This window comes from Scyliorhinus torazame, chromosome 6, assembly GCF_047496885.1.
Source record: "Scyliorhinus torazame isolate Kashiwa2021f chromosome 6, sScyTor2.1, whole genome shotgun sequence".
Taxonomy (NCBI): domain Eukaryota; kingdom Metazoa; phylum Chordata; class Chondrichthyes; order Carcharhiniformes; family Scyliorhinidae; genus Scyliorhinus; species Scyliorhinus torazame.
The window spans coordinates 73,877,239-73,889,566 of NC_092712.1; the positions used below are offsets into that span (position 1 = coordinate 73,877,239).

Below are 12,328 nucleotides of genomic sequence, written 5' to 3' on the forward strand. Positions count from 1 at the left end.
CGTTAAGCTGAGTATTGCTGGCCCTACTCTCTCGTTCCCCTTCAGTTAATTCGGCACCGTTAGCATGATAGCACAGTGGTTAGCACTATGGCTTCACAGGTTCAATTCCTGGCTAGGTCACTGTCTGTGTGGAGTCTGCATGTTCTCCCCTCGTCTGTGTGGGTTTCCTCTCACTCGTCCTGAAAGACATGCTGTTAGGTAATTTGGATATTCTGAATTCTCCCTCTATGTACCTGAACAAGCGCCGGAGTGTGGCGACTAGGGGCTTTTCACAGTAACTTCATTGCTGTGTTAATGTAAGCCTACTTGTGACAAAAAAGATTAGTCAAAAAAAGATTATTAATTCATCTTTTATTTGGTTCTCATCCCCCCCCTCCCTTTAAAGTTTAAATCCTCCCGTGTGACACGAGCAAACCTCCCCGCCATAATATTTATGCCCCTCCAGTTTAGATGCGACCCATCCTTCTTATACAGGTCCCACCTGCCCCGGAAGCGATCCCAATGGTTCAGATATCTGATACCCTCCCTCCTACACCAGCTGTTTAGCCACGTGTTGAGCTGTACTATCTTCCTATTTATAGCTTCACTGGCACGTGGCACAGGGAGTAATCCTGAGATTAAAACCCTCGAGGTCTTGCTTTTTTAACTTTCTACCTAACTCCCTAAACTGCTGCTGCAGGACCTCGTCACTCTTCGAACCTCTGCCGTTAGTACCACTACTTACCACAACCTCTGGCTGTTCTCCCTTCAGAATGCTTTCTGCCCGTTCAGAGACATCCTGGACTTTGGCACCAGGGAGGAAATACACCATCCTGAGACTCTTTCATATCCACAGAAGCGCCTATCTGTACCCCTAATGATAGAGTCCCATATAACTAGTGCTCTTTGCCCCCCCCCCCCATCCAAAACGGTATAATTGTTAGAGAGGGGGATAACCACAAGGGATTCCTGCACTGACTGCCTACCCCTTCTAGTAATCAACCGTCTATCTGCCTGCACCTTGTGTGTCACCTCATCACTAAAACTCCTGTCTATGACGCTTTCCACCACCTTCATGCCCTTACATGTATCCAACTATTGCTCCAACCTATCCATGCGGGCTGTGAGGAGCTGCAATTGGGCGCACTTCCTGCAGATGTAGTCGTCTGAGTCACTGGAAGCGTCACAAATCTCCCACTTCTCGCAAGTGCAGCACTTAACCCCACTGACTGACATTTCTGTCACCAATTAAATTATTTAAGAAAATTTATTGAACTCTTACTTTCACTTATTGCTGCAGATACCCGAGATATCAGTCTGTAACAGTCAGTTGGCTCGAAAATGTCTGGAGCACTTCGACATTTTAAAAGGCAGCAATAAAAATGATTTGAGAATCATCTGTTAAAATTCAGGCACTTAACTGAAGTGGCTGGGAGGTGCTGAAATAGTTCAGATGATTGACTATAAATTCCATTAATTGTAATGGAAATAGGTGCTGTATTGTAGTCTGGTTTTTGGTTATTTATCCAACATAATCGATATCATGGAGGTGCTATAATCAGGGTATCGGGAATAGGAACAGGAGGTGGCCATTTGGTCCTTTGCCATTCAATAAGATTATGGCTGACCTTTTATTTCAGTATGACCTTTGCTAAAATATCTCCATAAATGGGTAAAGCTGAAGTGTAGCTGAGAAAAGTTATTCAGTTTGAACTAGATGGAAATTATTCTTTTAATCTATCCTGTAGAGTTGTTCATCAATCAAGTTTGAAGAGCAACTTTGGTTTGGGGATAGGACATTTTTTCCTCACCTGGACTCGTAGAATCTGGCGTATTACATTATGGAGAAAAGGCCATTCAGCCCATCATTCCCATGATGTTGCCTGTTTTGCAAATCGGGGATGACTAATTGCATTCCACCATCTCCGCCTTTCCTTCTATATTATTCTTTTTCAAATACATAATGTATTCAGCCTCAGAAGCCAACTTTGATAAAAATCATTTCATAATCTCTTAACACTCTGGTTGAAAGCATTTTTCTGGCCTCTTTATCATTATCCTGACCATATTTCTCACTCTCTCCCAAATTTCTTGTTGATTCATCACTCAAGGAACAGCTTTCTTTTAGCCTTTGAGCCTTTGTTATTTTGTAAATCCCATTAATCACCCCATAACGTTCTTTATTTCAGTGAAACAAAATTGAATGATGGATTCTTTCTGAAACCCAGCTTATTTTTTTGTTGCTAAAAATGTGCTGAATTATCTACTTGTACATAAATCAGTGGTCAGCAATATCCGCCTCATCGTAGATTTGACATAGATAACAGATTTGGTGATTTGCCAGTGTAAACTCGCTGCTTGAATCAGTTACCCACTTTCACTCCCCTGTTGCTTTCAGTGCCCTGTTTATATGGAATAAAAATTGACTTTCTTCTTTAATAATTTGTATATAGAGTTACCCACTCTTTCTCAAGTGCGCTGCCCCCCACCATCGCCCCAAGAGATCAGTTCATCGAATGAAACCTTTCTGCACTCTAAAAAGTGAAAACTGAGTTTAACTGCAAGTTCATGCTGTGAAGGACAATGTTTTGACTTGATTAGGGACTGATGGGTCTTGATCTCCTTTACCTTGAATGCAAGTTCCTAATATGACTGTGTTACTTCAGACAGTAAATTTGGTGGCAGACAAGAATACAGAGGACACGACTGTCAGCTCAACTTTGTAGCTGAACAGCAAAGACTTTAAAGAGATTGAATAGTTTGTCAAAAAATACAGCAAGTACTCAGTGATGGTTGTATTTCTGAAAATCACCTCTTAAAGTGAAGCATAGTTTCCCATGGGAATCAATGTTAGGTTCCCGAGGACAATATTTGCATGGAAAAATCAATGTAAATGTTAAAACCCCGTACCACACATGCGCAGTGCTGTACATTGCTCGCTGAAATAACTTGCAAAATAAGAAATCACTGAAAAAATAAATTTAAATTAGACATTTAAGGACAGTAAGAGTCTGCTGGCTTCTTCCTTGTAAGAGACCTCTTTAAAACACAAAGTTTGTCACAGGTTTCTCAAACACGTACTGTGTAGTATAGTGCAGAGCTGTATCCCTGTACAGCAATTTAAAAACAAAGTCCACAGAGTTCCTCAACTAATACAGGGTACAGTTGAAAAAAACCAGTTTGAAAATTAAGTTTAGTTTAATACAGGGAGATATTTGAAAATGCAGCAAAAAAAATGACATTCCTTGAACGTTCAGTAAGTACAATGGCACCATGCAATCACAAGGCAGACTCCACTCACAGAATCCCTGGGCCCTGTCGTGCAATGATGACATAATAATCTTTATTGTCACAAGTAGGCTTACATTAACACTGCAATGAAGTTTCTGTAAAAAGCCCCTTGTCGGCACACTCCGGCGTCTGTTCGGTACATCAAATTGCACCTAAAATTAAATATCAGCAAAAAGCAAGCCCATTAACAATACAAGAGTTTCCAGTTAACCTGTCATTAGCACTCAGAATGTGCATAAAGTGTCCCCCGATAATGACATTTTTCATATATATGGCAGAGCCTTTCTCCCATTATGTTAGCCTTAGCTCAGTGGTAGCACCCACATCGGAATTGGAAGGTCTTGGGTGCAACCCCTGCATAGACTTTGTACATAATATCGGCAATCAGTTCAGTGTAATACTGAGGGAGTGTTCCCTTGAAGGGGGCGCCGCCTGTTAAAAGTGCCACTTGATGTTGATGCTGCCTGTTTTCTCCCAATTGCTCACAGTACTGCCCGTGAAATTCGTTCTTGATTGTGGGGAATTCCTTGGCAATCCAGAAGGGTTGGCAGACCTGGCCTAAGTCTACAACCATAACGTGCACGATTCAAGCAATAACCTGTTTGAGGGGGGAAAAAGCTCACCACTAGAGCAAGATCAAATAGGATTCCGTATACCTTAATTGCTTTGCTTAAGCTTGCACAATGGCAACAACTTGTAAATTCTGATGCACCATGAATTTAATACTGTGTATTTTTGACAATCTGAACTGAGTGAACTTGGATTTAATTAAAAATAGAAGCTTATTGGTTGCCTGCTTAAATAGTTCAGAACAAAATAATTATCTGTCGCTGTGTTTACTAAATTATATAGAAAGAAACAACTCCGAGGAATCCAATGAATGGACAGGACAGCTACAGGAGTTTGCCAAGAGATGCTGGCCATTGGTCAAATCAGTTTCAGCGGGACAATGCCCGATCGTCTTTAAGTGCCACTCATCCAATGGTGGATAAGTGGCTGGAACGGCAGGAGCAGGTAATTTTATGAAATCTATTCCAAGAAATATCAGTCAATTATGTGTGTTCATGAACAAAACATCTGCATGTGCTGAAAACCTGAAACCAAACAGAAAATGCGCAATGCTCAGCAAGTTTGTCACCTTCAGTTACCCTGCCTGGTGTGTCAACATTTCACTTGTGGGCCCTTCATTAGAATTTGCATCCTAATGTTGACATTAGATATTTGCTCTAGAAAGATATGGTAACTTGATTCAGCTGCATGTGTATGAACAATGTTGTGGTATGCGTGGCATTATTTACCCATGAGTCCAACCTCTGCCATAAGTTTGGAGTTTTCTACATTGAGCAGAATTCCAAAAGTGATGTGAGTTTAGAAAAATAATTCCTGCCACTCTTAGCAACAACCTTCCATTATGTTGGCGGTTTGAGGAAATGGCCAGTTTATAAACTACTTACTGTGTTCTGCAACTTTCTACTTCATTCAAAAGCAAACTGTTCATTAATGTCATCCTGTCCCAAGCCCGCTTCTAAAACAATTACAATAGCAGTTCCATTGTCATGAAGGAAACGGAATGTTATAGACTTGTTTTCCGCACAATGCATTGCACACAATCGTATGTGAGCAAACAATTTACATTTACTATTTTTATTCTGTAACAACGAAAGATAATTTCTGATGTGTCACAGGATCCCTGCAGTGCAGATTTGGGGCCATTTGGCCCATCGAATCTGCACCCACCCTCCGAAAGAGCACTCTACCCAGTTTTGCTCCACCTACCCACCCCGCCCTATCCCCGTAACCTAACCTGCACACCCATGCTCACTAAAGGGCATGATTATGGCCAATCCAATCAACCTGCACATCTTTGGACTGTGGGAGGAAACCGGCGCAACCGGAGGAAACCCACGCACACACGGGGTGAATTTGCAACCTCCGCATAGACGAGGCTGGAATCAAACACGGATCGCTGGCGCTGTGAGGCAGCAGTGCTTGCCGCTGTGTCACCCATCAGTAAAGTTTCCATTATGTCAAGGAGCAAAATCTGTCTAGCTTCACGGCGTTTGGAAGATTATGGCCATTTCTGCAGATAGTGTTGTGCAAAATTAAAATTTTATGCGCAAGGAACAATGGAATAAAGTAAAATAAAATAGATTTACTGACTCCGCTGTGCTCGGTTCCTCGTGGAAAATGTACAATGGTGTCTCTTGGCTTTACAAGCATTGCTGATGGACATGGTGCAGTCAGGGTTTCAGATTGGATTTCCATCCACCTATAAATGGTAATAAAGTTCCTTATTTAAGCTTTCTTGTGACGAGGAGGCATGGAAATGCCGCCTGAGGGCCTCTAAATAGGCACAATTTCAACGTGGATTCTGATTGGCCTTGTATTTTGTGTTGCGGTTACGCCTCTGGACTGGGCACCTCAGCCAGAGTTGATCAGTGGTTGGTCTTTGCATGTAAAAGCCAGCTGGCTCTGTCTAACCGGAACCTAATGGAAAGATCGCACAAACGCAGCGGGGCCTGTGTTTAGGCCACTTTACACAGGGCATACTGATCCTACCCTCAGCCCAACATTTTTAAACACTTCCTATGCCAAACTCAAAATGGTGGGAAGTACAGGACTGGAGGGGCCATTCTATTCCTGGTGCCTAGTGACACTGGAGCTCTGTCCTGTAGCTCCATACTAGTACTCAAATCCTTTTATATCCCTCCTTTTTGATTGCTTAACCCTTTTCCTTTTAAACAATATTCTGATCTTAATCTCAACGACTTATGTTCAAGAATCCTGTGTATTATAACTTTTGGGTCATGAGCCTTCCTTTTCCCTTTCCCTTTGGTTCTTCCATCCTCCTGTTTCTCCATTCACCCACCCGTGGAAGCAATCGCTCACTGTTCACCGGCTGTGCTGTTCTCAGATTGCAGTTAGCAGCTCCTTCCTTAGCATTGCTCCAATTAACCACATGGTTGCTGTTCCTGACTCGACTGAAAGTTCCTGTTCCCATATCCCACCCTGTTCCCCTCCATCCATACAAACGCCAATATTTCTCCACATTGTACTATCCAATTTCCTCAATTCCCCCGTCTCCCTTAATCCCAAATCCTTAACCCCACTCTCTCAGAGCCCAATCTTCCAGCTTCTATTTCTCATTCCAGCTTTTCCACATATCCTCCAAATCCCAACACGTCAAAAAGAAGAAAAAAAGGACTCTCCAAATGGCCAGAAGGAAATAAAACCTTGAAGATCGCTGTAAAAGTGAAACTTCTAAAAATTCAAAAAGGAGCAACCAGGTTCGCACCGAAACTCCAAAAGTGTGGGAAAAACACAGGAAGCTGACAGTTGATTAGAAAAAAAACCACGTCTTTAAACAGTAATGCATTGAAAGAGGTAATGCACTTAAAACGCCAACAACAGGAAGGAACAAGTGGCTATGGACAGGAAAATTGGAGACCTCGGATGGAGAGAAACTTTAAAAAAAAAAATGAAAGACCCATAAGCAATGGAAGACCTCCAGGAAGAGGCAATGGCAGGCCTCGGAGGAGGCAATGATGACCCAAGAAAGAGGCAACAGAAACTTAAGAGTCAATGAAGACCTCAAGGAAAAGGCAAAGTAAGATCTTAAAGAGGAGGCGACAAAGACCTCAAATAGAGGGCAAAAGAGTATCTCTTGATAGGAGGCAATTGAAGACCCCCATAAAGTTTGCAGAAGAAGACCCCGGAAGGCGTGCAAAATGAAAGATACTAAATGACCAAATAAAGGACAACAAGATAAATGCAGAATGGAAACAAGTCAACACTTCGTTGAAGACCGACCTGACCAATAGTGAAGCCAAAATGGTTTGGCTGAAGTTAAGACGAGTAGAAATGAAGGTTCCATTTTTGAAATGTATATGTCCAGCAAGACCATGAAGAATTCCCCTTGGAAGAAATGCAGGAATTAAAGTCTTCAAAAGAAACTATTGAACACAAAGAGGAATCAACAAAAAGAATTGAAGCTCGAAAGAAGACATCAAAACAATAAGATGAAATGACCGACAGCAAGCATTAAAAATAGTTGCAAAAATTTACAAAATGAAATTGAGGAGAAATTAATGAGACAATGTAGAATAAGCTTAACTCCATGAAAAAGCAACTAGAAAATAAGAACAAGTCCAGTGAAGAATTGAATCGGGATAATTAAGAGCTTGAAGTAGGAAAGCATGGCAATGAGAAATTAACTGAAGGGGTAAAACATTGAAGAATGTTGAAATGGTCACGCGAATGGAAAAGCACGAGAACCAATCTGATAAAATGGTCGATGAACATAGAACATACAGTGCAGAAGGAGATTTGGCCCATCGAGTCTGCACCGACCCACTTAAGCCCTCACTTCCACCCTATCCCTGTAATCCAATAACCCCATCCAATTTTTTGGGTCACTAAGGGCAATTTATCATGACCAATCCACCTAACCTGCACGTCTTTGGACTGTGGGAGGAAACCAGAGCACCCGGAGGAAACCCACGCAGACACGGGGAGAACGTGCAGACTCCGCACAGACAGTGACCCAGCGGGGAATTGAACCTGGAACCCTGGCGCTGTGAAGCCACAGTGCTATCCACTTGTGCTACCGTGCTTCCCCTAATCAAATTCCCATACCAGCCTCCCCGAACAGGTGCCGGAATGGGGCGACTAGGGGCTTTTCACAGTAACTTCATTTGAAGCCTACTTGTGACAAGCGATTTTCATTTCATTTCATTTCATTCATTTTCAAATTGGAGAATGTGGGCATCGATCCCACTACCTCTTACATGCAAAGCAAGCGCTCTACCATTTGAGCTAATTCCCCCAGACGAAGATGCTGAATTGCAATGCTGGAAAGAGAAGAAACTTTATCAGTCACCAGAAGCAGAGCAACAATAAAAAAAATCCACATTAAGTATGTAATATAACACGGTGTCATAATATGAAACTTTGCAAGTGGAGAAAGTTAGACCCCAAGAATTATTGGCTCTGAGACTGTTTTGGTTTACTAAAATATGCTTCTGCAGCTGGTTTGCTTAGGCTGACTGACAGACTGGAAAAAATTACACATTTTACTTCAACTGGAAATTCTTGGGAATGTGTGCGTGCGTGTGTGTGTGTTCCTATCACTTGAACTGTGTATGTTAAATTTGGTCTTGGCCAGCCATTGTGTAACGATATTTCTTTGCGAATGAATGACAGTTTGGTGTGGATCTATCACTCGCGTTTTTAAATAATCCATGATAGCTGCACAGTTTAATGGCTTCAGCCTCGCTCACTGTCAGTTGACTGACTTGCACAAATATTTTGTTTGGAGATGTAGAATTTGTGTATTTTTCCACATTTCACAGAGTATTGCCATGATAGCCTTTTTGTAACTGTTCAGAGGGAAGAAATCCGTGTTTCTTGACTCTTAACAGTAATCCTGAAACAATCCAGTAGTTATGGCCGAGTGAGCTGGTGAACTGTCTGTAACGTATTTGAAGGATTCTGGTCGTGTAACTGCCCTTCAAAATGAAGCCTGTGTTGTCAGTGAACCTCATCTGAACCCAGGAGGTGTTTGTGTAGGTTTTCTCTCGCATTCAAAATATCTCTTAATTGACTTATTGTATAATCCATACGGTTTATGCTTTGAAGCAAATATGAATTTTGAAATGGCTGGCACATTTCTTCAGTACACCGCAAAGCCTAGTAATTGAGGGTGCACATCCCAACTATCACTCCAAGGCTGTTTTGTTCAGTGTTTTTACAGGACTACTCACTGCACCGCACTTCTAAAATTCAGTGCCTCTGGACATGCCCGAGGTAAACTCTTATTTGAGCTAGATTTCCGTAGCCTGGTGAACATTTCAAATCCAACACAGCGCAGGAGTGAAATTTATTTTACTCCGATCCTCTGTGCTATTGGATGGTTGGATCGCTGAATGCTGAAATGTTTACCAATTAATTGTACCACGGCAGTGCAACTGCATCTGTTTTGATTTTTTCTGAGGTAAAATACTTCAAAAAATTCCATTGGCTGCTATTGAATTTTAGTTTTCATCTGTTCATCACTGATTTATGAATAAGCTAAGGGTGGTGTTGTAAGGAAAAAAACACCTGAACTTCAAGATATTTGCACCATTGCAATGTAATTTTGGTCAGGTAGTTTTCCATTATTCAGTTACTGTGAGACACCTCCATGACTGGAGCAGTATTGAAAATTCCCTTTTGCTACTTTGTTGTATCTTCTTCGAATAGAATGGCAAGGCTAATGAAAGGCTGGCTTCATGTCAAGAAGAATAGAGCAAAAGTGGAAGTCAAGCTTCAACCGTACAAACCTCTGGTTAACCCACACCTGGACTACTGTGAGCAATCCTGGGCACCACACTATCGCAAGGATATATTGGTCTCGTAGGGACTACAGTCCAAATTTACAAGAATGGTGCCTGGTCTCCCCAAGGATGAAGTTGCGAAGAGGGATTAAACAAACCAGGGTTGTACTGACTGGAACGTAGAAGGTTAAACCTGATTTGATTGAACTTTTCAAAACGTTAACGGAGTAACAATTTCCATTATTTGGGGTGTCCAAGACTAGGGGATACATGCAAATAAATTGAAGTCAGATCCTTCAGAGGTGAAATTAGTAAATCCCCTTTCACACAAGGGATGTTCGAAGTTTAGAACTCCTTCTGCAAACAGAAATGATGCTAGATCAATTCTTAACTTTAAAACTGACGTTGATGCAGTTAGCCAAAGAGATGAAGGGATGTTGGGGCAAAAGCAGACACATGGAGTGGATTGCAGATCAGCCATGTTCTTATTTAATGGCATAACAGGCTCAAGGGACTAACTGGCCTCCTGGTAATCCTATGTGATAGAAACAGAAAATGCTGGGAAAACCCAGCAGTTCAGACTGCATCAGTGGATGGAGAAACAGAGTAAAAGTTTCAGATTTTGCTGAAAAGGCAACAACCTGAAATACAACTCTGTTTCTCCACGGATGCTGCCTGACCTACTGAGTATTTTTGACATTTTTATTTCATATTTCTACCGACAGCTATGTTCTGTGCTACCAATTTTTTGCAAGGGTTTTTCAATATTCTGAACATTTCTGTGTCGTTTTATTTTTTCTTGCTTTCGACAGCATATTTTTCTCCTTTTTATAATTGCTGTTTTTCAACACACGGACTGCAGCGGTCCAAGAAGGAGACTTGCCACCACCTTCTCGAGGGTGATTCGTGATGGGCAACAAAAGTGCTGGCCTAGCCAGTGTGCGCTCATCCTGTGAAAGAATTTCTAAAAAATGATCAACAGGCTGGGGTTTATTTTGGTCGTTTTGACCCATTTACTCATTCTTGACCTCTCACGTCTAAGCCATTTTGCCAGGAATGTCTGTCTCAATGAGTGATACCCAGTGTGCTACTCTAATTTTCTTGTGCGTGTAATCTCGTTTCAGCTTTGCTGGAGGGTTTAGCATGATTATCCTGCTCAGTGGAGAACTATCCTAATAATAAGAATGTTCAAGTTTGATTCCTGCAGAGACCTTTCTGCTTCTGATTTTGCCGAGAAGTGTGATTTTGGTTCTAACCAGCAGAAAAGAATTCTCAGGATATTTTTAATAATCGTGCGTCGGCCAGTCAGTCCATGTTGATTTGTATTGGTTTGGATTATGTGCTGACATCCTTATTGAGCTCTAACAACTTACAGCGCCAGCCTCCGTATTGCTCGAATAGGGCTCCACAATTGAAAAAGTATGTTTTTGGAGCTTTTGACTTGGTGGTTTCCTTACAGCTTATGGCCACCTGAAACAATTGCCTCATACTTAACACGCACATCGATTCCGATGTGCCACTTGTACCCAATTGCAGGAAGCACCCGAATTGTTGAACCGCTCCAATGATGTCTCTCTCAAGGTGTTGTGGGAAAGAAGAGTTACTTGGCTATAGTATACTTCACTGTCTCTCATGAGTGACCAGATGGAGATTCTTGGAGTTTTAAAATAAGGCCTTTATTATGAACTATAGCAAGTGCTCCAGCACTCCAATTAGTGGCACACTAGAGAGCCCTGATCCAAGGAATAGACAGGCAGTTGTACTTTTGGATTCAGTTAAAAGAAATGAGCATATACCAATCAAAGTTGTACATTTGTTTCAACATTATCTCTGTTCATTCACAACTAATTAATTACATGATGTATAATGTATGAATTTAATCATCCAATTACAATTTGGGTACATCTACTTAATTAAAATATAACCCAAACACACATTTTTCTCTCTTTAAATACTAACTTCCAGACGTATATATGATACAAATATATTTTGACCAGTGATGTATGACTCCCTTCTCCATCGTTCCTTTTTGTAGTTGGCACACATGAACTCAGCTGAACAGTGTCCAGTTGAACTGTTTTATGTAAATTGTGTAAATAAAGTGACCTCTATAATTTGGTCTTTGACTGTTATCTGTAGACAGCCTGAGCTGAAACAACTGTTTTCTCATCACTAGTTTTCTGCCTCTGAGGATTTAGCAACTAGCAGCTTGTGTGATTCTTAGTTTGTATAATTTTTAACCCTTTCACAATGGAAGGTAAGGTATTGACAAATCAATTTTCCATTCTCTTCTCTCGGCTCAATGTCCCTTTTAGAAGTTTTTTTTGAGAGTGACAAATCTGACTTGTACTGATGACAACTTTGCAAAGATAATTCTCAAAAGGTGCACCAATTCTGGTACATGCATGAACAGCAATGGAAGTCTAGATTAATGTACTTTCACTGATTAGTTACCTTGGTGGAAGACTCACCAGAATATTTAAAAGCTTCATCTTAATCGACAGATGGAGTATCCAATAATTTTGTGAACGAAGATTCAAAGTGAAGGGATGATGTTGTCTAGATACTCATCAACACACAGGACACTCCTTTTTGCTATCCCTTTGCAGTCCATTCATTGGCTCCCTTTCAGGAATTCAGATTCCCGAGTACTTTGCTCAGCAAAATTTCAGTTATTGATCTGCTTGATGTCTATGCAGACATTCCAAAGTTTCAGATTCCTCCTCTTATACTGGAATAAATTA

General features: G+C 41.2%; 1 protein-coding gene and 1 long non-coding RNA gene across 9 annotated transcripts in view; one reads left to right on the forward strand and one right to left on the reverse strand.

Moving 5' to 3' along the window:
- pard3aa (par-3 family cell polarity regulator alpha, a) overlaps positions 1-12,328 on the forward strand; it is a 1,126,646-nt gene that overhangs the window by 537,633 nt on the left and 576,685 nt on the right. For all 6 annotated transcript variants that reach the window (XM_072508331.1, XM_072508330.1, XM_072508326.1 and 3 more), the window contains exon 5: positions 4,123-4,284. In XM_072508331.1, the coding sequence (XP_072364432.1) occupies positions 4,123-4,284 (162 nt within the window). The remainder of the gene's footprint in view (positions 1-4,122; positions 4,285-12,328) is intronic.
- Positions 1-12,328, reverse strand: part of LOC140424843 (uncharacterized) — a 98,936-nt gene that overhangs the window by 52,024 nt on the left and 34,584 nt on the right. For 2 of the 3 annotated variants that reach the window (XR_011947704.1, XR_011947706.1), the window contains exon 1: positions 12,056-12,176. The exons of the other annotated variant lie outside the window; for it this stretch is intronic. This is a non-coding gene — a long non-coding RNA (uncharacterized lncRNA). Of the gene's footprint in view, positions 1-12,055; positions 12,177-12,328 lie in introns of those variants that run through there. 3 annotated transcript variants of the gene reach the window in all.